The sequence below is a fragment of the Schistocerca nitens genome, chromosome 10 (genome assembly GCF_023898315.1).
Source record: "Schistocerca nitens isolate TAMUIC-IGC-003100 chromosome 10, iqSchNite1.1, whole genome shotgun sequence".
Classification (NCBI taxonomy): domain Eukaryota; kingdom Metazoa; phylum Arthropoda; class Insecta; order Orthoptera; family Acrididae; genus Schistocerca; species Schistocerca nitens.
This window is the reverse complement of record NC_064623.1, coordinates 45,145,613-45,166,756: the sequence shown is the minus strand read 5'-3', so window position 1 is coordinate 45,166,756 and position 21,144 is coordinate 45,145,613. Positions and strand designations below refer to the sequence as shown.

The 21,144-nt window shown below is 43.6% G+C and overlaps 1 protein-coding gene across 1 annotated transcript in view; it reads right to left on the bottom strand.

Annotated features, from left to right (window-relative positions):
• Positions 1 to 20,570, bottom strand: part of LOC126209839 (uncharacterized) — a 98,334-nt gene extending 77,764 nt beyond the window's left edge. Inside the window, exon 1 of the mRNA XM_049938969.1 lies at positions 20,481 to 20,570. Coding sequence (XP_049794926.1) covers positions 20,481 to 20,570 — 90 coding nt within the window. The remainder of the gene's footprint in view (positions 1 to 20,480) is intronic.
• Between the last annotated feature and the right edge of the window lie 574 nt (positions 20,571 to 21,144).

Sequence of the window (21,144 nt, the reverse complement as noted above, 5' to 3'; positions counted from 1 at the left end):
CCACACTGGTTACGTTGCACATGCTAAGTACCTACAGCTGGACATCCGATTGTGGAGCTTTTTGTTGTTATCGATCTATGTGACATTAAAGGTGTAGACGCGTTTTGCTATTTGAGCAGGAAAATAAATTATGGTGGTCGAAGTAGAGAGGATAAAAATGCAGAGTGGCAATAGCAAGAGAAGCATATCTGCAAAACATTAAGTTCGTTAACATCTAATACAAATATTGGGAAGTATTTTCTGAACCTATAAGCCTAGAGTGCAGCCATGGACGGAAGGGAAACGTGGGTAATAAACGATTCGGACAAGAAGCGAACAGAAGATTTTGAAATACTATGGTAAAGGTAATACTAGAGATGGATAGATTGCATAGTTAATGAGTAGTGAATGAATCTCACAGGGAGAAAGAAAATACTAGGGTATGCTGAACAGTATTGCCTCTGAATTTTGTACGTGAAAACCCATAAAAGTTTTTAAAATAAAATAAACTTCATTAACAGTCTACATCTTTATTCTTTTCGACTACACATTTAATTCTGAACTTAGTCACCCTCGCGACGAACACATTTCTCTCAAAGAAAGACCATCACTGTATAATGTTTGACTCTGTTGACGGAGCCACAACCATATCTCTGATTGCATTGGTTGAAAACTATTAAAGTGAAGTCCTCGAAGTAGTACTTTAAGTTCTGGAAACAGATGAAAGTCAGACTGGCCCAAGATGTTGTTGTATGGTGCATGATATTTGACAGTGAACCAAAGGAGCGGATTGTTGCAGATGTCACAGCACCCATGCATGGTCTGGAATTGTCATGGTGAAAGAGAGGAAGCTCCATGTGTAGACGACACCTTCGAATTAATTGGGAGTTCTCCAGCAACAGAGGGTTGCTACTTGGATCAGCGAAGTGAGGAAGTTGACCGAGTAAAAGGCATGGCATGTAATACTTCGATGGATATTGAGAACAAAATAAAAAATTTGAAGGCATTATTCAGCCCCCTCCCCCGTTTCCCCATGTATGTTACAATGTGACTAAAAGGAGGGATCAGTAGATAGAACACCTGCTGATGCATCAGAGAATTGTCAGCTTGGCAATGGAGGGAAGTGTGTGGCGGAGAGGGGAGGAGGGAGGAGGGAAGGAGGGGAAGAATTAATACAGCAAGCAGGCTCAAATGGATGTGCGCTGCAGTGCTTCCTCAGAGGCGAAGAGGCTTCCACAGGATACCCTAGCCTGGAGAGCTGCATCAAACCAATCTTCGAGCTGTAGACCACAACAATGAAAAGTAACAAAACCTTTTGCTCAGCCATACCGCCGCAGTGCGTACTGTGACAGTGTTGCCCCCTACATGATTTCAGTTGACACCATAATGTAAGCGCCACAAGTGTTTTGGCCGGAAAGGGCGACTCCTGGCGCCACTGGAGTTTGGAACGTCAAGCCAGCCTGTTGCGGTATCAAGTTGGTTGCACGTAGAAACCAGGGTTAACTGGTGGTAAGGTTCTGGGAACAGGGACATTTCACGTTTCTGCACATGAAACATGGGCAGGCTATCTCAGACGGTTATTTATTGTGGATGGCTGTACGTCTAAGGCTACAGAGTGGGTTATTCTCTGAACAGAGGCCTCAGGTGTTTCGCTTTCGCGGCACGTTTGCAATACGGTGCGTGCCGCGTACAGCTGCTGTCGGCCGACTTACTTTCTTTCTACATCTACATACATACATACTCCGCAATCCACCATACGGTGGGTGGCGGAGGGTACCTAGTACCACAACTAGCATCTTCTGTCCCTGTTCCACTCCCAAACAGAACGAGGGAAAAATGACTGCCTATATGCCTCTGTACGAGCCCTAATCTCTCTTATCTTATCTTTGTGGTCTTTCGGCGAAATGTAAGTTGGCGGCAGTAAAATTGTGCTGCAGTCAGCCTCAAATGCTGGTTCTCTAAATTAGTAGCGATTCACGAAAAGAACGCCTCCTTTCCTCTAGAGACTCCCACCCGAGTTCCTGAAGCATTACCGTAACACTCGCATGATGATCAAACCTACCAGTAACAAATCTAGCAGCCCGCCTCTGAATTGCTTCTATGTCCTCCCTCAATCCGACCTGAAAGGGATCCCAAACGCTCGAGCAGTACTCAAGAATAGGTCGTATTGGTGTTTTATAAGCGGTCTCCTTTACAGATGAACCACATCTTCCCAAAATTCTACCAATGAACCGAACTATCCGCCTTCCCCACAACTGGCATTACATGCTTGTCCCACTTCATATCGCTCTGCAGTGTTACGCCAAAATATTTAATCGACGTGACTGTGTCAAGCGCTACACTACTAATGGAGATTCAAACATTACGGGATTCTTTTTCCTATTCATCTGCACTGATTTACATTTATCTATATTTAGAGTTAGCTGCCATTCTTTACACCAATCACAAATCCTGTCCAAGTCATCTTGTATCCTCCTAAAGTCACTCAACTACGACACCTTCCCGTACACCACAGCATCATCAGCAAACAGCCGCACATTGCTGTCAACCCTATCCAAAAGATCATTTATGTAGATAGAACTACCACACTTCCCTGGGGCACTCCAGATGATGCCCTCACCCAGTACAAACCTACACCTACGGACGACTTCTGAACTACTGCTCAAGATTTTTAACATCGTTGCGCTTCAGCCGTTGTGCGTACAAGAGCTTCAATGCGTTAGAAAACAGCCAACCAGTTGCAAAAAACATGTTTATTAAATCTTGACCATGGTTTCGTCGGTTTTAAAATCGTCTGCTTCAGAAGATGTACGAGATAAAATCACATTATCTACAGTCAATGCGGGAGTCGTTGACTCTATTTAGTACATGTCATCCACTTAATCACCATTTAAATGCAGTATATAAAAATTCCATCAGTGTTCGCTAAAGTTATTGAAAAGGCTTGTATGTAAGGATAATTGATCATTTATATCACACGATTTACTCTCAAATGTACAGTTCGGCCTTAGAAGTCGTTTAACAACTGAAAATGCTATATTCTCTTTTCTCTGTGAGGTACGGGATGGGTTAAACAAAAGGTTTCGAACGCTAGGCATATTTTTTGATTTAACTAATTCGCGTGATGGTGTTGATCACAAAATGTTGCTCCAGAAGTTGGACCATTACAGAATACGGGGAGTAGCTCAAAATTGGTTCAGCTCTTACTTTAGCAACAGACAGCAAAAGGTCATTACTCACAATGTTGAGAAGGGCTGTGATGTGAGGTCTGAGTAGGTTACAGAAAAGTGGGGAGGTGCCCCAGGGATCAGTGTTGTGGCCACTCCTGTCCCTTATTTATATAAATGATTTGCCCTGTAGTATTACGGGTAACTGTTTCTGTTTGCTGATGACACTAAAGTAAAGTATGTTGTGTGCAACATTGGTTTGGTTTCAAATAGTGCAGTTCATGACTTAAGCTCATGGCTTGTAGGAAATAAACTAACGCTAAATCACGTTAAGACTCAGTTTTTACACTTTCTAACACACGATTCAACTAAACCTGACGTTTTAATTTCACAGAATGGTCATATGATTATAGTAAAACTGAACAGTTAAAATTTCTGGGTATTCAGATAGATAGTACACTGTCGTGGAAAGCACATGTTCAGGATCTTGTTCAAAGACTTAATGCTGCCGTTTTTACTATTCGAACAGTACCTGAAGACAGTATCGTTCGACAAGAATATTAGTCTACTTTGCTTATTTTCATTCTCTTATGTTGTATGGTATTATATTTTGGGGTAACTCTTCACATTCTAAGAGGATATTTTTGGATCAGAAACTGGCGGTTTAGGCATAAGTGATGTAAGTTCACAACCCTCTTGTCGACTCCTGTTCACGTGTCTAGGTATTTTGACAGTGGCCTCTCAATATAGATAATTCCTTACTGTTATTTCTTGTTAATAATATTAGCTTATTCCCAAGAATAAGCAGCTTTCACTCAGTTAATATTTGGGAGAAATCAAACTTGCATTTGGTTCGAACTTCCTTAACTGTTGTGCAAAAAGGTGTGCAATATACCGCTGCATCCTTTTTCAATAAGCTACAACTCGAATCTTAGCAGTAATCCACTCGCTTTCAAATCGAAACAGATATTTTCATGGGTTACTACCTATATTCTGTCCAGAAGTTACTTGAAAAAGTAAGCTGATTCTTGTTGTATTGTTGATTGCTTTTACTTAAACTTATGGATTGACTTTTTTAGGGTTCATACACATTTTATTTTTGTCTGTTATTACTTTTATGTTGTAATTTCATGTACTGACACGTTCCATTACCTTGGAGATTTGCTCCTCAATTTGGTCCTACGGAACTTGACGTGTAAATAAATAGTAGGCATCTACTGTAGGGCTTTGTCTTAAGAATTAAGTGGACGACATGTACTACACAGAATCAACGACTCCCACATTGACTGTTGATAGTGTGATTTTGCATCCTACATCTTCGGAAGAAGACTGTTTTAAAACCGTCGAAACCACGGTCAATGCTTAATAAACCTGTATTTTGCAACAGGTTGCCTGTTATTTGTAATGCTTTGAAACTACTGTACAGTTTACCTGAACTGTACTATATTCAGTAAATGTTTCTCTACTACCATGGCGAAATCTTGTGCAGCGTCGTTGCTTCGAAAGGTAAGTGACAGAAGACAATACTTCACACCGCAGGCACAGATGCTTTACGAAAAAAATGGAAATTTTTTTGAAAGTTGTAAGAAGTTAGAAGAAATCTAAAACTTACTGAATGACGTACATGTTGAAACAACAGAATATTAATATCCATCTCAGAAGAATAGTGTTCTCACTAACATTTTCTAGTTTATAATACTTCTTCCGTTCAGATCACCAACGTTAAGTGCAATGATAATTAAATCGAGATCCTACGCTGCCGACAGGGGTTGATATACATCAACGGGGACAGTGGAAGATCAGTGCCCCAACCGGGACTCGAACCCAGGATCTCCTGCTTAGCCGCGCGGGATTAGCCCAGCGGTCTCAGTCGCTGCAGTCATGGACTGTGCGGCTGGTACCGGCGGAGCTTCGAGTCCTCCCTCGGGCATGGGTGTGTGTGTTTGTCCTTAGCATAATTTAGGTTAAGTAGTGTGTAAGCTTAGGGACTGATGACCTTAGCAGTTAAGTCCCATAAGATTTCACACACATTTTTTTCTCCTGCTTACAAGGCAGACGCTCTATCCGTCTGGGCCACCGAGGGCACAGAAGATAGTGCAACTGCAGGGACTTATCCCTTGGATGCTCTCCATGAGACCCACATTCCCAAGCTAATTTCCACACACTACATTCGTAGTGCCCCTGTCCATTACACTCATTACTCATGGCGGACAATCTTGCCGAGTGCCATAAGAGTTCGGGCAATACGTGTGCATCCACACAGAAGAAGAAGGTCAATGGCTGGTTAGCCTTAACTATATGGAGATGGTAGGTGTTGTGTACATACTCATAGTTCCGCGTAGTCAGCGCATACGCAACTTTCCCACTAGAGCGCGCCCCGCTAAGCACAACAGCTCAGGCGCAGTGCTCGTCCGTCTCCGCACTACGAGGTGGCGCTGCCTTAGAGATGGACCAAATTCTGCTTCCGCCGATACACGTATTAATGTGTAACGCAACCAATGAGATTGTTGCTAACGTAGAACCTTTTCTCCTCATGGATCACACTCCCGCAGTGATACCTGAACGCGCGAGGTATTATAACGAGTGTACAGACCTCTGATTAGTCAGTCTGCATTTGTCTGCATTAGTCTGTACCAGTCTGCAATTGTCTGTACCAGTCTATAGTCAAGTTTCAGTCTGCACCTAAGAAGATTATCATATTCCTGTACATAGCCATGAAGATAAATGTATAGAACTTTGTCAAGTATCAGAGATATGTGAAAATAAGATTAACGTATCAAGACCAAAGGAACTTCAGATTGTCAATTGTAAATAGCATCCAGAATCAAGTTACATAAGGTCTATGCTTTTTATTATTTTAATACATGTGTGTGAAAATTAATCAAGTTCTGTTTAGAATTAATCACCGTCAATCTGCTACTCTAAGCGTGCAAGTGGCATTTGTATCGTCTGACCTAACGGCAGAAGATAAACACGCCATGATAAGACCACGAGACATATTGCTGACACTCGCGTACTTCGTTAGAGCGACAAGTCAAATAATCTGATGGTGTGTGTACCGAAGGTCTTACAGTACGCACACCACAGTAGGTCCGAAAGAATAGATACCATCTTCATATGACGTTAAGTGGTGTTGGGCTTGGCTAGCACTTGAATGGTTCACCATCCGTGTCTGCCAAGTGCAGCTGACAAGCGGGATGCACTCAGCCCTTGTGGAGACAATTGAGGAGCTGCATGACTGACAAGCAGCGGCTCCGGTCACGAAAACTGACAATGGCTGAGAGAGTGGTGTGCCGACCACGCGCCCCTCCGCGTGCACATCCAGTGACGCCTAAAGCCGTCGGCACACGGACCGTGCTGTCGAACGTTAACGTTGAGCGTGCCCAGTTCAACTTTCTGCTGAACGCTCAGGAACGATGCGACTTGTGCGTACGGTACGTGGGCCCCAACGTGGTGTACGCGATCGCAACGCACTCCAGCGGCAGTTGAGGGATGTTTCTTGTTCGTAAATCACACTGTTTACTCAACGGACGCGCGTAAAATTCCCACGTAAGCTCTATTTGAACGCACATTTCTTCCATCGTCCACGAAAAGGACACAGGCTTATAAAAGTTCCATTACAAACAGTGCGGTACAAATTTGGAATACTTCTCCGCAAAAGATAAACATTATTCATCATTCCCACATTTTAGTAAAACCCCAAGGTAAGTCTTACTTGATCACTGTTCCTACCCAGTAGCAGAATCTTTTCAACATGTGAATTACGAAGCATAAAAGAAAAAGGAGCAAACTATCTTTATACAAGTAGCGCAAGCTGTCCTGTAGATTAAGTCAATCGAACAAAGTCACCCCTCAGAAAAGGTGAACTTATGTTTACATAACATCGAATATTATAGCATATACTTATATTAAAGTAATAATAAAGTATCAGGACCAATTAAAAACGTGAATGTTATGGGAAAAAATTGAAAGTGTTGAGACGCGAACCACCGCCCCAACAAAAACTTATCACGAAGCAGAGACGCTACACATTACGCTAAACCAACAACACTCTGGCTCTCCTGAATCTTATTTTACCCCTTGATAAAAACGTTAATCGTAGATAATTATGTTACTAATTGAAATTATAAGAAATTGTACCGAGAACAATGCGTTTTGGGTGGATCTTCAGTGTGTCGCTGCCTTCAAATAGCCTACTCTCACAATACGCAAGTTACAATAATTCTTTTGGCACGAATACGATGTTTCTCATTATTTTATTGGAACGAATCATACAACTACCAACGGGTTTTCCAGTGATTCTCAATTTGCTGGTGCTCAGAAACGGCATATATACATATAGGCTTGAAATGAATGCCAATATGGCGCTTCACAACTCTGTACTGAAGGGAGACAGCGCGCTTGTGACGTAGGTGGCGTTGTGCCATCTCATTGGCCAACGCTCAGACGCACGCTCAGAATATCTGACATGCCAGATATTGCTCTGCACGTTTTGGAAAGACTCCCGAGCGTGTTATTCCTCGCTATGACGTCAGAAGCTCGGCATGCTCAACGCTAGGATGCACGGTCCGTGTGCCGACGGCTTAAGGCAGGGCTTCACAACATACGTGCTCGCGGAGCAAGCTGTGAGCAGCAAGGCGCGAGCACCGAGCAGCGCGAGCACGCTACCCCCACTACCGGACCAGAGCGGAGAGTGGGGAGAGTCACGTGGGGCACACAAATGGCTCTGAGCACTATGGGACTCAACTGCTGAGGTCATTAGTCCCCTAGAACTTAGAACTAGTTAAACCTAACTCACCTAAGGACATCACAAACATCCATGCCCGAGGCAGGATTCGAACCTGCGACCGTAGCGGTCTTGCGGTTCCAGACTGCAGCACCTTTAACCGCACGGCCACTTCGGCCGGCCGGGCACACAATAGCTGCCGCCAGTCAATGTAAATCCGCGCCACCTGCAGGCATATCACTCACGAATTATTACTGCGACAAATGAAACAAATAAAGGAGAATCTACACGTGCCACATAATTTTATTAGCTTAGTGTATGCCTCTACATTCGTATCAATTTGTGAACTGTTACACAATAAAAGGTGCCACTGAAGTGTGGGATTCTCGGTTGTCTTGTACTTTTTGCCCTTTACAATTGCGTCTATGTTTGGAGTAATTGTTCTCGTGCATTGTAGGCCCAGCGTGCAGTTTAAATTTTGATCAGACAATGCGTTTCTCAAGCGCGTCTTGTTACATTTCATTGCAGAGAACAGTTGTTCACAAACGTATGTGGAACCGAATATTGATATTATTGTAGCCGCTAGTTTGTGCAAACGAGGAAATCTATCCTGAAGGAAGTGTCTGTAGAATTCCAAAACGTTTTTCTTGTTCTGAAATTTGTCTCTGTATTCTCTGTGACACTGCAGGTCAATAATTTCTAGTTGCAGCTCAGGACGAATTTCTGCTATATTCGCTGAATATGGAGAGGAGAACAGATCAAAATCACTGTCTAGTGCTGTCAGATCTTGAAAGCGTTGATCAAATCCTTCCTTAAGGTTCAAAATGGTTCAAATGGCTCAGAGCACTATGGTCATCAGTCCCATAGAACTTAGAACTACTTAAACCTAACTAACCTAAGGACATCACACAACACCCAGGCATCACGAGGCAGAGAAAATCCCTGACCCCGCCGGGAATCGAACCCGGGCGTGGGAAGCGAGAACGCTACCGCACGACCACGAGCTGGCTGACTTCCTTAAGGGCAACTAAACTATGTGAATAAGGTTCACAGTCTTTGTGAACATCTTGCATGGATGATAATTTAGGAAAATGAGCAAGAGTTCCTGTTTCCAGCTGACTCACACAAAGTGTCAATTTCATTTTAAAAGCTCGTATTCGATCTATGAAATGAGTAATTAGCAATCTTTACCTTGTAGTGAAATGTTCAAAGCATTCAGATGGCTAGTTAAATCTGGTAAGAACGCGAGATCACATTTCCATGAAGGCTTTTTCAATTCAGTAACACACATGTTATTTATTTCCATGAACATATTTATCTAATCAAATAGGCAAAAAAATCGATTTAATAATTCGCCACGACTAAGCCAGCGGACCTCGCTGTAATAAGGCAGCCTACCATACTGGCTTTCTACATCCTCAAGAAAGCTTTTAAATTGCTTGTGTTGTAGCCCATGCTTCCTTATATAATTGGTTGTACGAACAAAACTTATCACATTTTTTAGAGTGATACTCTTTGCACATAAGTTTTCCTGATGGATCACACAGTGAACGCCCCTTATTTCATTCGGCACGGTCAGTTTTTGCATTTTCTCCTTCAACAGCGCAACGAAATCTGATTTTTTTTCCGTGTCATCGGTGGTGCACCGTCTGTAGACACTGAAACTAAAGAACTCCACGACAACTCTATATTTTCAACACTTTCTTCAACACTACTTAAAATATCACCTCCGGTTGTAGTGTTCTTCATGGCTACTACATCGAGGAGCTCCTCCCTCATCTGAAGATCTCTATTAACACCTCTAATAAATATGGCAAGCTGCGCTGTTCCAGTGATATCAACACTTTCGCCCAGAGCTAGAGAATACGCCATAAAATCTTTACAGATATTTGCAAGCTGGCTCTGGACGTCGTCTGCCATGTCCTGTATGCGATGCATAATGGTCATGTTAGATAATGGCACAATCCGAAACTGTTCAACTTGAGATGGACACAAATGTTCCGCTGCAACTACGAAACATTTTTTTATTAAATCGCCATCAGTGAAGGGGCGCAGGGATTTTGCTAAAAGCAAAGCAATTTTGTAACTCACTCTGAGAGCTGCCTCAGTTGATTTTTCTTCGTCGTCCATATCTTCTTCAGATAGCTACCTTTTAAGTTTAATAACTTCTTGTGCACGATCTGGTCCATCACATTTTCCACTTCCGTAGTCTTTCGCGTGGTACGACATATAATGTCGCTGCAAATTAAATTTCCTAAAAGAATTCAGCGTTTTGTGACATACTAAACATTTTGCAACACCATCTTTTTCTGTAAACAGATACAATTCCTCCCAATGGGGGTTAAACTGCGAAAGTACGGTTGGAGTTACACAACGGCGACTTGACATGATTCTTAACCAGCGAAGTGACTGTTAGAGCTGATCGTAGTACTTTAAACGTTAAACAGTCGGCGCGAATTCAATAGGCCCTATTCAAACGTGCGCGCGCATTTCCCCTCCCTCCCCTCCCTACCTACTCAGCGACCTTGCACCTGCTCGTGAGCACGTGCCTGAGCAGACGCGAGGACTCGCGCTCAAAACCTGCCAGTTGTTAAGCCTTGGCTTAAGGGCTGAGGATGACATGGCGGCCGGTCAGTACCGTGGGACCTTCAAGCCCTGTTCGGAAGGTTTTGGTTTTTCTACGTTGACATTGTTTGTGTATGTGCACTGGATGAAGGAAAAAAGTCATAAAACTTAAACGCTAATTTTGCGCAAAAATACGATCCTGGACAGAAATGGGTGTCATTTATTATAAAAGTATAATAAAGCATTTGACACTTACTGATGACGAATCGTCATAAATCTAAATGTTTGCTTCCAAAGTGAAATTTCGTCTTCTGCTCCTATGGAAGTGTTGTACTACACTGAAGCGACGGAGGTCGTGGGAAACCTCCTGCTATCGCGTCGCAACTCCTTTCTCCCGGCATATTGCAGCAGATCGACGTGGCATGGACCCATCCAGTCGTTAGAAGTGCCCTGTAGAAATACTGAGCCATACTTCCTGTGCGGCGGTCCACAATTGCGAAAGTGTTGACGGTGCTCGATGTTGTCCACGACTTGACCTCTCGAATATATCTCATAAATATTTGATGTGCTTCATGTCAGCTGATCTGGGTGGCCATACTATTCGCTAGAAACTGTCCGGAATGTACTTCAAACCGGTCGCGGACAATTCTGGCCCCGTGACATGTTTGGGAATGTGAAGTGCATGAATGGCTGGAAATGGTCTACATCTACATCTACATTTATACTCCGCAAGCCACCCAACGATGTGTGGCGGAGGGCACTTTACGTGCCACAGTCATTACCCCCCTTTCCTGTTCCAATCGCGTATGGTTCGCGGGAAGAACGACTGCCGGAAAGCCTCCGTGCGCGCTCGAATCTCTCTAATTTTACGTTCATGATCTCCTCGGGAGGTATAAGTAGGGGGAAGCAATATATTCGATACCTCACCCAGAAACGCACCCTCTCGAAACCTGGACAGCAAGCTTCACCGCAATGCAGAGCGCCTCTCTTGCAGAGTCCGCCACTTGAGTTTGCTAAACATCTCCGTAACGCTATTACGCTTACCAAGTAACCCTGTGACGAAACGCGCCGCTCTTCTTTGGATCTTCTCTATCTCCTCTGTCAACCCGACCTGTTACGGATCCCACACTGATGAGCAATACTCAAGTATAGGTCGAACGAGTGTTTTGTAAGCCACCTCCTTTGTTGATGGACTACATTTTCTAAGGACTCTCCAAATGAATCTCAATCTGGTACCCGCCTTACCAACAATTAATTTGATATGATCATTCCACTTCAAATCGTTCCGCACGCATACTCCCAGATATTTTACAGAAGTAACTGCTACCAGTGTTTGTTCCGCTATCATATAATCATACAATAAAGGATCCTTCTTTCTGTGTATTCACAATACATTACATTTGCCTATGTTAAGGGTCAGTTGCCACTCCCTGCACCAAGCGCCTATCCGCTGCAGATCTTCCTGCATTTCGCTGCAATTTTCTAACGCTGCAAATTCTCTGTATACTACAGCATCATCCGCGAAAATCTGCATGGAACTTCCGACACTATGTACTAGATCATTTATATATGTAGTGACAAGGAATGCTCCCATAACACTCCCCCGTGGCACGCCAGAGTTTACTTTAACGTCTGTAGACGTCTCTCCATTGAGAACAAAATGCTGTGTTCTGTTTGCTAAAAACTCTTCAATCCAGCCACACATCTGGTCTGATATTCCGTAGGCTCTTACTTTGTTTATCAGGCGACAGTGCGGAACTGTATCGAACGCCTTCCGGAAGTCAAGGAAAATGGCATCTACCTGGGAGCCTGTATCTAATATTTTCTGGGTCTCGTGAACAAATAAAGCGAGTTGGGTCTCACACGATCGCTGTTTCCGGAATCCATGTTGATTCCTACAGAGTAGATTCTGGGTTTCCAGAAACGACATGATACGCGAGCAAAAAAAAAAAAAAAAAAAAAAAAATGTTCTAAAATTCTACAACAGATCGATGTCAGAGATATAGGTCTATAGTTTTGCGCATCTGCTCGACGACCCTTCTTGAAGACTGGGACTACCTGTGCTCTTTTCCAATCATTTGGAACCTTCCGTTCCTCTAGAGACTTGCGGTACACGGCTGTTAGAAGGGGGGCAAGTTGTTTCGCGTACTCTGTGTAGAATCGAAGTAGCCGAACATAATTATTTCCAGTCAATGATCAGCTGGACCAGAGGACCCAGTCCGTTCCATGTAAACACAGCCCACAACATTGTGGAGCCACCACCAGCTTGCACAGTGGCTTGTTGACAACTCCGGTACATGTCCTTGTGGTGTCTGCGCCACACTCGAATCCTACCATCAGCTCTTACATACTGAAAAAGGGGCTCATCTGACCAGGCCACGGTTTTCCAATTATCTGAAGTCGAACCGACATGTTCACGACCCCGGAGAGGCGCTGCAGGTAATGTTGTCCTGCTTGCAAAGGCATTCACGTTGATCGTCTGCTGCCACAGCCCATTAACGCCACATTTAGCCGGACACGTTCGTCGTGTCCCACATTGAATTCTGCGGTTATTTGTCTATTACCACTGACAATCCTACGTAAACGCTGCTGCTCTCGGACGTTAAGTGAAGGCCGTGGGCCACTGCATTGTCCGTGGTGAGAGGTATTGCCAGAAATCTGGTGTTCTCGACACCCTCTTGACATTTGAAGATGGTATCTGTTCTATAGGACATGTCCGAAAGAACAGATACCATCGGTGACCATGCGGCTCTCTAGAATGAAATGATAATTAAATCAAGACCCTAACCTGTCGACAGGCGTTGATATACATCAATGGGGACAGTTGCAAATGTGTGCCCCGACTAGGACTCGAACCCAGGATCTCCTACTTACATGGCAGTCGCTCTATCCATTTTTTTGTTGTTGATCTCGTTTTGTTCGTTAATGTTCGTTGTACATGTTCGCGGTGGACGTCCCATAACTCTTGTTCAGGTGCATCGTTGGTCCTTTAACTCAGTTTGTTTTATTACAGAGGTTAGTTTACCCCCTGACCGAACATGCTGAGCTACCGTGTGCCGGCACCCATCTGAGGCACCGAGGGCACAGAGGATAGTGCGACTGCAGGGATTTATGCCTTGCACGCTCCCCGTGAGACCCACATTCCCATCGTAATGTCCACACACTACATTCATAGTGCTCCTGCCCATTACACTCATTACTCGCGGCAGACAATCTTACCGAGTCCCAGACATGTCCGAAAGAACAGATACAATGTTCATATAGTTAAGGGTAACCGGTCATTGACCTCCTTCTTCTATGCTGTATGCACACACATTGCCCAAAGTCTCACGGGACTCAGTAAGATTGTCTACCGCGCGTAATGAGTGTAATGGGCAGGAGCATTACGAATGTAGTGTGTGGACATTCAGTTGAGAATGTGGGTCTCACGGGGAGCGTGCAAGGGATAAATCCCTGCAGTCGCACTATGCTTTGTGCCCTCGGAGCTTAGATGGATAGAGCGTCTGCCATGTAATCAGGAGATACAGGGTTCGAGTCCCGGTCGGGACACACAGTTTAAACTGTCCCCGTTGATCTATATCAACGCCTGTCGGCAGCTTAGGGTCTCGATTTTTCCCTCTTGACATTGTGCATCTCGGAATATTGACCTCTCTAACGATTTCCAAAACGGAATGTTCCTTGCGTCTAGCCAGCTCCAACTACCATTCCGCGTTCACAGTCTGTTAATTCCCCTCGTGCGGCCACAAGCACTTCGGAAACCTTTTCACACGAATCACCTGAGTACAAATGGTAGGTCTGCCAACGCAGTGCCTGTTTCTACTTTGTGTACGCAACGCTACCACCATCGGTATACAGGGTGTGATTCAAAAGTTTGAAGCCGGCCGATATGACCGAGCGGTTCTAGGCGCTTCAGTCCAGAACTGCACTGCTGCTACTGTGGCAGGTTCAAATCCTGCCTCGCGCATGATGTCCTTAGGTTAGTTAAATTTAAGTAGTTCTAAGGGGACAATGACCTCAGATGTTAAGTCCAATAGTGCTTAGAGCCATTTGATCAAAAGTTACTAGACTTAGAACTAGAAATTTATTGGACATTTACGTGCAGCGGACTAAAATTCTTCAAAATATGATCCTTCAGCTTCAACACAGCGCTGCCATGGCGTCTTCCAATGTTCACGGCTCTTCTGGAAGGCCTCGGGCGGCATGATGTCCAGGGCTCTGGTCGAAGCCTGCTGCATGGCGTCGATGGAGTCGAATCGCTTCCCTATTAGGCCTGTCTTGATTCGGGGGAAGAGGAAAAACTCACTTGGAGCCAGGTCGGGGCTGTAGGGTGGCTGTGGCAGTGTTGTCACGTTGAACTTGACCAAAACTTCGGCGGCGCCGCGCGACGTGTGAGCGGGCGCGTTGTCGTGCTGGAGAATCCAATCGGCCTTGATCGCCGGGCGCACCCGGCGATCTCGATCCCTCAGCTCGATGGTCATTGTTTAAAATATCCCGCACTCTCCCCACATTTTGATCTGTTCAGCGTGATGATGGCCTCCCAGAGCGGTCGTCATCATCAACATTCTCACGGCCATCTTTGAGTTGTTTGTGCCACATGAAAACCATTGCACTTCCTTAAACACCTCTTGAATCATGCCGAGAGTCTCCGTGGCGGTTTTGTTCAGTCGCACGCAAAACGTAATCGCATAATGCTGCTCCATTCTCGCCTCTCCCACCTTTCGACCGAGGTTAATGACACGCACTCACTCTGCAAGCGATGCGCACTCTCCAGGGTTCCGGAGGCCACTGCCGCAGCGTCAGTTCGTTCCATGAGACCCCCCACTACTTCCCCCACCCGGCGGAACTGGCCCGTGCGCGCTCCCATATTCAGAAATGAATCAGTCTTGAAACTTCTGAATCACACCTTGTATGTGCGTATCCATGACTACTGTCACCTCAATGTAAGTGACACACAGTGAAACATATACAGGAATTCACTGAAGAACTGTAAATCTATCGTTTACAAAGAGAAAGAAACGTCAGTAGATTGTTTCAGACAGATTGTTAAGCTTTCCCGCAGGTTGGTTAATGTAAAAACGACACCCTTCGAATTAATGTCGAGAATTTCGGAGAAATGAACGGTACTATTACACATGTACTAGTAATACAAATCACTCAGTCGTTAAAATCAGTGTCTGATTTCCGTTATAAATGAGAAACGCTGTAACTGATGGGTCTGCTTCGCGTAGTGCGTGATGGCAGAAACTCATCTGTCTGCCCTCCATCACATGACAGAAATGGTGTCTGAAACAGTGGCGTCGCAAGATAGGGACAGTGAGGCCTACACATATGTATGAAACGAATGTCACTACACAGGCTGCAAATCTCTCACTGGTGACTTTGGATGAAAAAGAAAAAAAAATCACAAAGATTATTTTGCTGGCCTACATAAGGCTCGACACGGTGAAAAAGTAGGACAGTGATATTAATTTTTAGTATAACGTTTATTTCTCTCTATCGCAAGTTTATAAAATTATATTATCGATTTCAAATATGCTAACATTCATCTTCCGATCTGAGACAGAATTTCAATATTTGATGCCGAGAACTCATTAGAGAAAGCGACAGTAACCCATCAACTTTCTATCATCACTTAAAGACACAACGGCACACAGTGGGCGATGTAAGGAAGGCTGTCGAGGTTTCACACATCGGAAAAAAAGGAGTACTGACGAATTTTCTTGAAGATATCTAAAGATATTCACATAAAAAATAACACTCAAGAAATTCTAAATAAACAGATCGATTTGAAACACGAATATTACACACAAAATTATATTGAAATTATCCTCACAAACACGAGATGAGTAGAAAACAAAATTTCCAGTCATATTAGAGATAATGTTACCATGAAATTAAAAAGAGCCTCTGGTAAACATAGGTTTAAGAATAAAACAATACAGGGAAATTGTTGTAAACTTCGAGCACCACAACACTATCTGGCACAACCAATAAAAAAGTTTTAAATTACATACGACCGTAGAACCACCTACATACCTATCATATAAACAATGTAGTACAGATGGTAAGAGCAAAGATATAACCTATAGAATACCGTAGAAGTAAACAGCCTGTAACCAAATAACATCGCTGAATCGACTGTGAATTCAGCTGTCAAGTAACGTCCTTATCATTACTTTTATAAATAACTGCTCCAGCAAAAGTTTAACACCTACCATAGGTCCACCAACAACAAAGGAGCAAACTTATACAGTTGTGTGACACCAAGTGAGACAATCGACGTCGTATGGATATCAAGAGCACCTGATGTACATAGCAAATCAAAATTCTACAATACGGTAAATTATCGAGTACAAAATTTGAAATATCCTACCACAATACATACTTTCCACTGATAACCTGAAGATGGCAGTGACGCCGAAAATAGACGCAAACACGAAGTGTTTTGGTCTCATATAACAACATAGAAAAAATATGGTTCATAAGAAGGTCTATCTACATGCAATAAGTACAATATGTATATAGAGGGAAGTGACAAAGGAGACACCATAAAATAGCGCTAGAGAGTAGAACATGCCACATACAGTATTGTACATTCAGGCACTGAATCAGAAAACTCTGTGTGGTTCGCTATGCTGTTGTTTAATATACAAAGAGGCATGCATTTACTAGAGACCACCAACTACATAAAAAATTAACATATTAAAACAAAGCATTTACAGAAGAATGTTGGTAAGTTTACCTGTGGAAGTAAGAGTTCAACAGCTGAAAATTTGGGGAGAAGAGTTAAGCAGACAAAAGAATAACTCTAAAGAGCAAGCTGTTCATTGATAATGGAAGTTGCTCTTTAATAAATTACGAACACATTTAAAAAATAAAATACAAGGTACATAAGAACAAAGCTGTACTGTTAAAAAGTTCGTTTCACATTATTAAATTACGAGTTAAATTAACAAATGAAACCTAAAATTCAGGAGGCAAGGCAGGGTACACTGAGTCATCGGTAGACGCCGCTGGATTGTGCCATTTAGTAGTTTTGACAAAGGCCCACATTGTCTCCGGGAAGAAATGAAAGGTGGTTAAAAAATTACGAGAATGAATGGTGAAGAACGGGCTGCCATCAGATTAATGGCGGGTTGCATGCAGCCCACGGGCAACGCTCTGTTTGTCTGTGTTCTATCGTGTTAGGCTACGGCCACACGAGCGCGTTTCCCACGCTCTTAATGCGGAAATTCACGCAGATATTATAGATCACTCCTTGTTGGACGGGCCTGTCCACATGACGTGTTTCCACATGCTGCACGCTCCAGGACTTCTGTGTTCATGCGGCGTGAACGTGCTGGAGTGCATTCGATCTGTGTCCCCCCCTCCCCCCCCCCCACACACACACATGTTGGACGATGGCCAATAGTCCGGAGAGCGCACTGCGTTTTTATGGTCTGCCTGAGGAAGGAGCCTTCAAGGAAGAACTGTGGCTCCTAATCGGTTACACATGTAGCAACGCAGTGCAGCGACCGGTGGTTTATCTGAATTCTGTTAATGTGCCTTCCTTGCATTACTTATATTAGTTACTAATTACTGTATTTCGTATAGGGTAACGCAATTAGTGATACATTAACACTCCATTTGTGTTGCACTATGTCACCACTGCTTTGACAATCCCCCTGTGGAAGAGACGATGTAACTTTGTGGAACAGTCTGTGTGCAGGTGTCACGACATACCAGGGTACATGGACAGGGCATTCGGGAGGTGGTTGCAGACAGACCGAACCATTACAACATTATTGTCGCTGCACTCTTCTTGCTACGTCTTATAAAGTGTCAAAATGTAGCATCTGGAAGGTGGAGTAATGATTATGGGAGTGCAGAAACACCGATGGCTGTGCAACACGAGAGCCACAAAGTAGAAAACCACAGATAAAACGACAATCTTTGCAAGCTGTTAAAAGGCCTTTTAGGGAGAAAAGTGTGGTGGAATGGATGACAAGCAGAAATAAGATCTTGCTGAGCACAGAAAATAAATATTTCATTAACATTTGCAACCAGTATACACTGAAAAGTATTCATGAATAAAATGTCACCAAGACAGTTTTTAGACTAAAAATACTAGTCTTCAGTGTAGTGGAACAAAGCCAGTTCAGGGTCATTTTCATTGACAGGTTTCCTCCCCCCCCCTTCCCTAGAATAAAGTCAAGGTCTCCCCTCTCCAAAGTCAAATTCAAGGTCACAAAATGGCATAATGTGGCAGATGAGATGGCAGGTAAGGTGGCAGATACGATGGCATGCAGTGGCATACAGGATGGCAGATTATAACTTCAGATAGTTGTGGCACTGCAGTCACCAACCCTGAGGTACTATTCTCCTCCACCAACCGAGTCACTTGTGGTCTGTTGGCCTTAGTGGCAGGACCATGAAGTGACAGCGGAAATCAGCTGGGCAGAACAAGAGGAAGATGAATATGACTATGTGTAATTACTACTAATCATAACCTCCCACAGCCGCGCGGGATTAGCCGTGCGGTCTAAGGCGCTGCAGTCATGGACTGTGCGGCTGATCCCAGCGGAGGTTCGAGTCCTCCCTCGGGCATGGGTGTGTGTGTTTGTCCTTAGGATAATTGATGTTAAGTAGTGTGTAAGCTTAGCGACTGATGACCTTAGAAGTTAAGTCCCATAAGATTTCACACACATTTGAACATAACCTCCCACTGTTAATTGTATGTGTGTACAAGTACTTCTCACTTTTTTTCTTTTTCCCCATCGCAGTGCCGTACTGAGATATCGGAGCAGTGCATTCAACTCATCAAGCTCCCATTACATGAACTGTCACTTGTACAGCCACAGCAGTGCACAGATAGTGTTGAGCCACATGTAAGTGTTTTGTTGAGCACTCCACCACTAGTTGGGTCACAGCTGCTGGCTACCAGGTATATCTGATCAGAACACACAACCAATCATCAAGCCACTGCAAGTAGTCTGCAACTATTTGTCATGACTTATAATACATGTGAATATAGGCATATAGGCAGACAGTAAATACAAAGCAGTAATGGAAACAGAGAATGTCAAACATAGTATCAGAGTGCAATTTGACAAGATGGGTTGGAGCATGCTATGTTGTGCAATGCTCTACAACAGTGCTCACCTGACAAAAGAGTATGAACATCTCATTCTACCATCAACCTAGATGACATTAAGGTAGCCATCATAGTTTTGTATGCAAAGGCAACACTCGAGATAGGATCTGTAGACCCATCCATTTAGGTAAGGTATTCAAGTACTGTGGACTCAAGTGACAAAGAGGGTGCAGCATCAGGTGTGTTAGACAAACTGAATGACTTAGAACAGTGTATAAGAGCATACATCTGTGCAGTACCTAAGTATTAACTCCACAGATGCTGAATTTATGGCGTATAAGAAGCAATTATTTGGGCAACATTGTAGGTGACTTAGTGCACCCAACATACAAAGAAATGCCGTTTGGTGTAGCCATGCAGTCTGAGGCACCTTTCCACGCACTAATGAGTTCTTCTTGACCAATCATGAATGAGGTTGAGATACCTAGTAAATGCAGAGCAACAATGTTAGTTGTTAGTTTAAGTGGAAGTATACTGCATATTCCGAATTGAAGCATCAGCCTATATGTTGAACACATCCATTAAATTACTACACAAGGAGAATCCAACATGCGCAAAATGTCTAGTTAGCAATTTACAGCTTTATCTGCAACATATGTTGGCATCCCTATTTTAGAGCTCATCAGATCATTTAGTAGAATCGAGAGCCTCTGCCACCTGAGCAGTTATTTTACAGCCTCACTTCAAAAACAATGAACTAACAAACTGAGCTCTACATCTGCACTGGGACAACAACAAGTGTATTCTTGAAGTGGCAGAACCTGAGTAGGCCCTGTACAAGTCCTCCATTTCCAGTGCAAAAGTGGACAGTTACATGTCATTCATTCTAACTCAGAGGAGGATAAAAAAAGGAAGAGTTAATATTGGGAATGAGCGTTGATTAGGTAAAAGGCCACAGTCCTTAGCTCACTTGACATTTGTCTTGATTTTGATTTCTTCCTTCCTTATTTCCTGCACAGCCATACATGGCATCCCTGATGGGGATATCTTTGAAGATCATATTCTCCGCAGTTATGGGAGAAGTGAAACTGTAAAGCTGTACAGCTGTAAAGCTGTGCAGCTGTAAAGCTGTGCAACTAAAAGCTGTGCAACTAAAATCTGTGCAACTGTCAAGCTGTGCAACTGTAAATCTGTGCAGCTATAAAGCTGTGCAACTGTAAAGCTGTGCAACTGTAAAGCTGTGCAACTGTCAAGCTGTGCAACTGTAAAGCTGTGCAACTGTCAAGCTGTGCAGCTGTCAAGCTGTGCAGCTGTAAAGCTGTGCAACTGTAAAGCTGTGCAACTGTAAAGCTGTGCAACTGTAAAGCTGTGCAACTGTAAAGCTGTGCAACTGTAAGGCTGTGCAGCTGTAAGACACTGGTAGACAGGGTTAAAATGAGAAGTGAAACTGTAAAGCTGTACAGCTGTAAAGCTGTGCAGCTGTAAAGCTGTGCAACTAAAAGCTGTGCAACTAAAATCTGTGCAACTGTCAAGCTGTGCAACTGTAAATCTGTGCAGCTATAAATCTGTGCAACTGTAAAGCTGTGCAACTGTAAAGCTGTGCAACTGTCAAGCTGTGCAACTGTCAAGCTGTG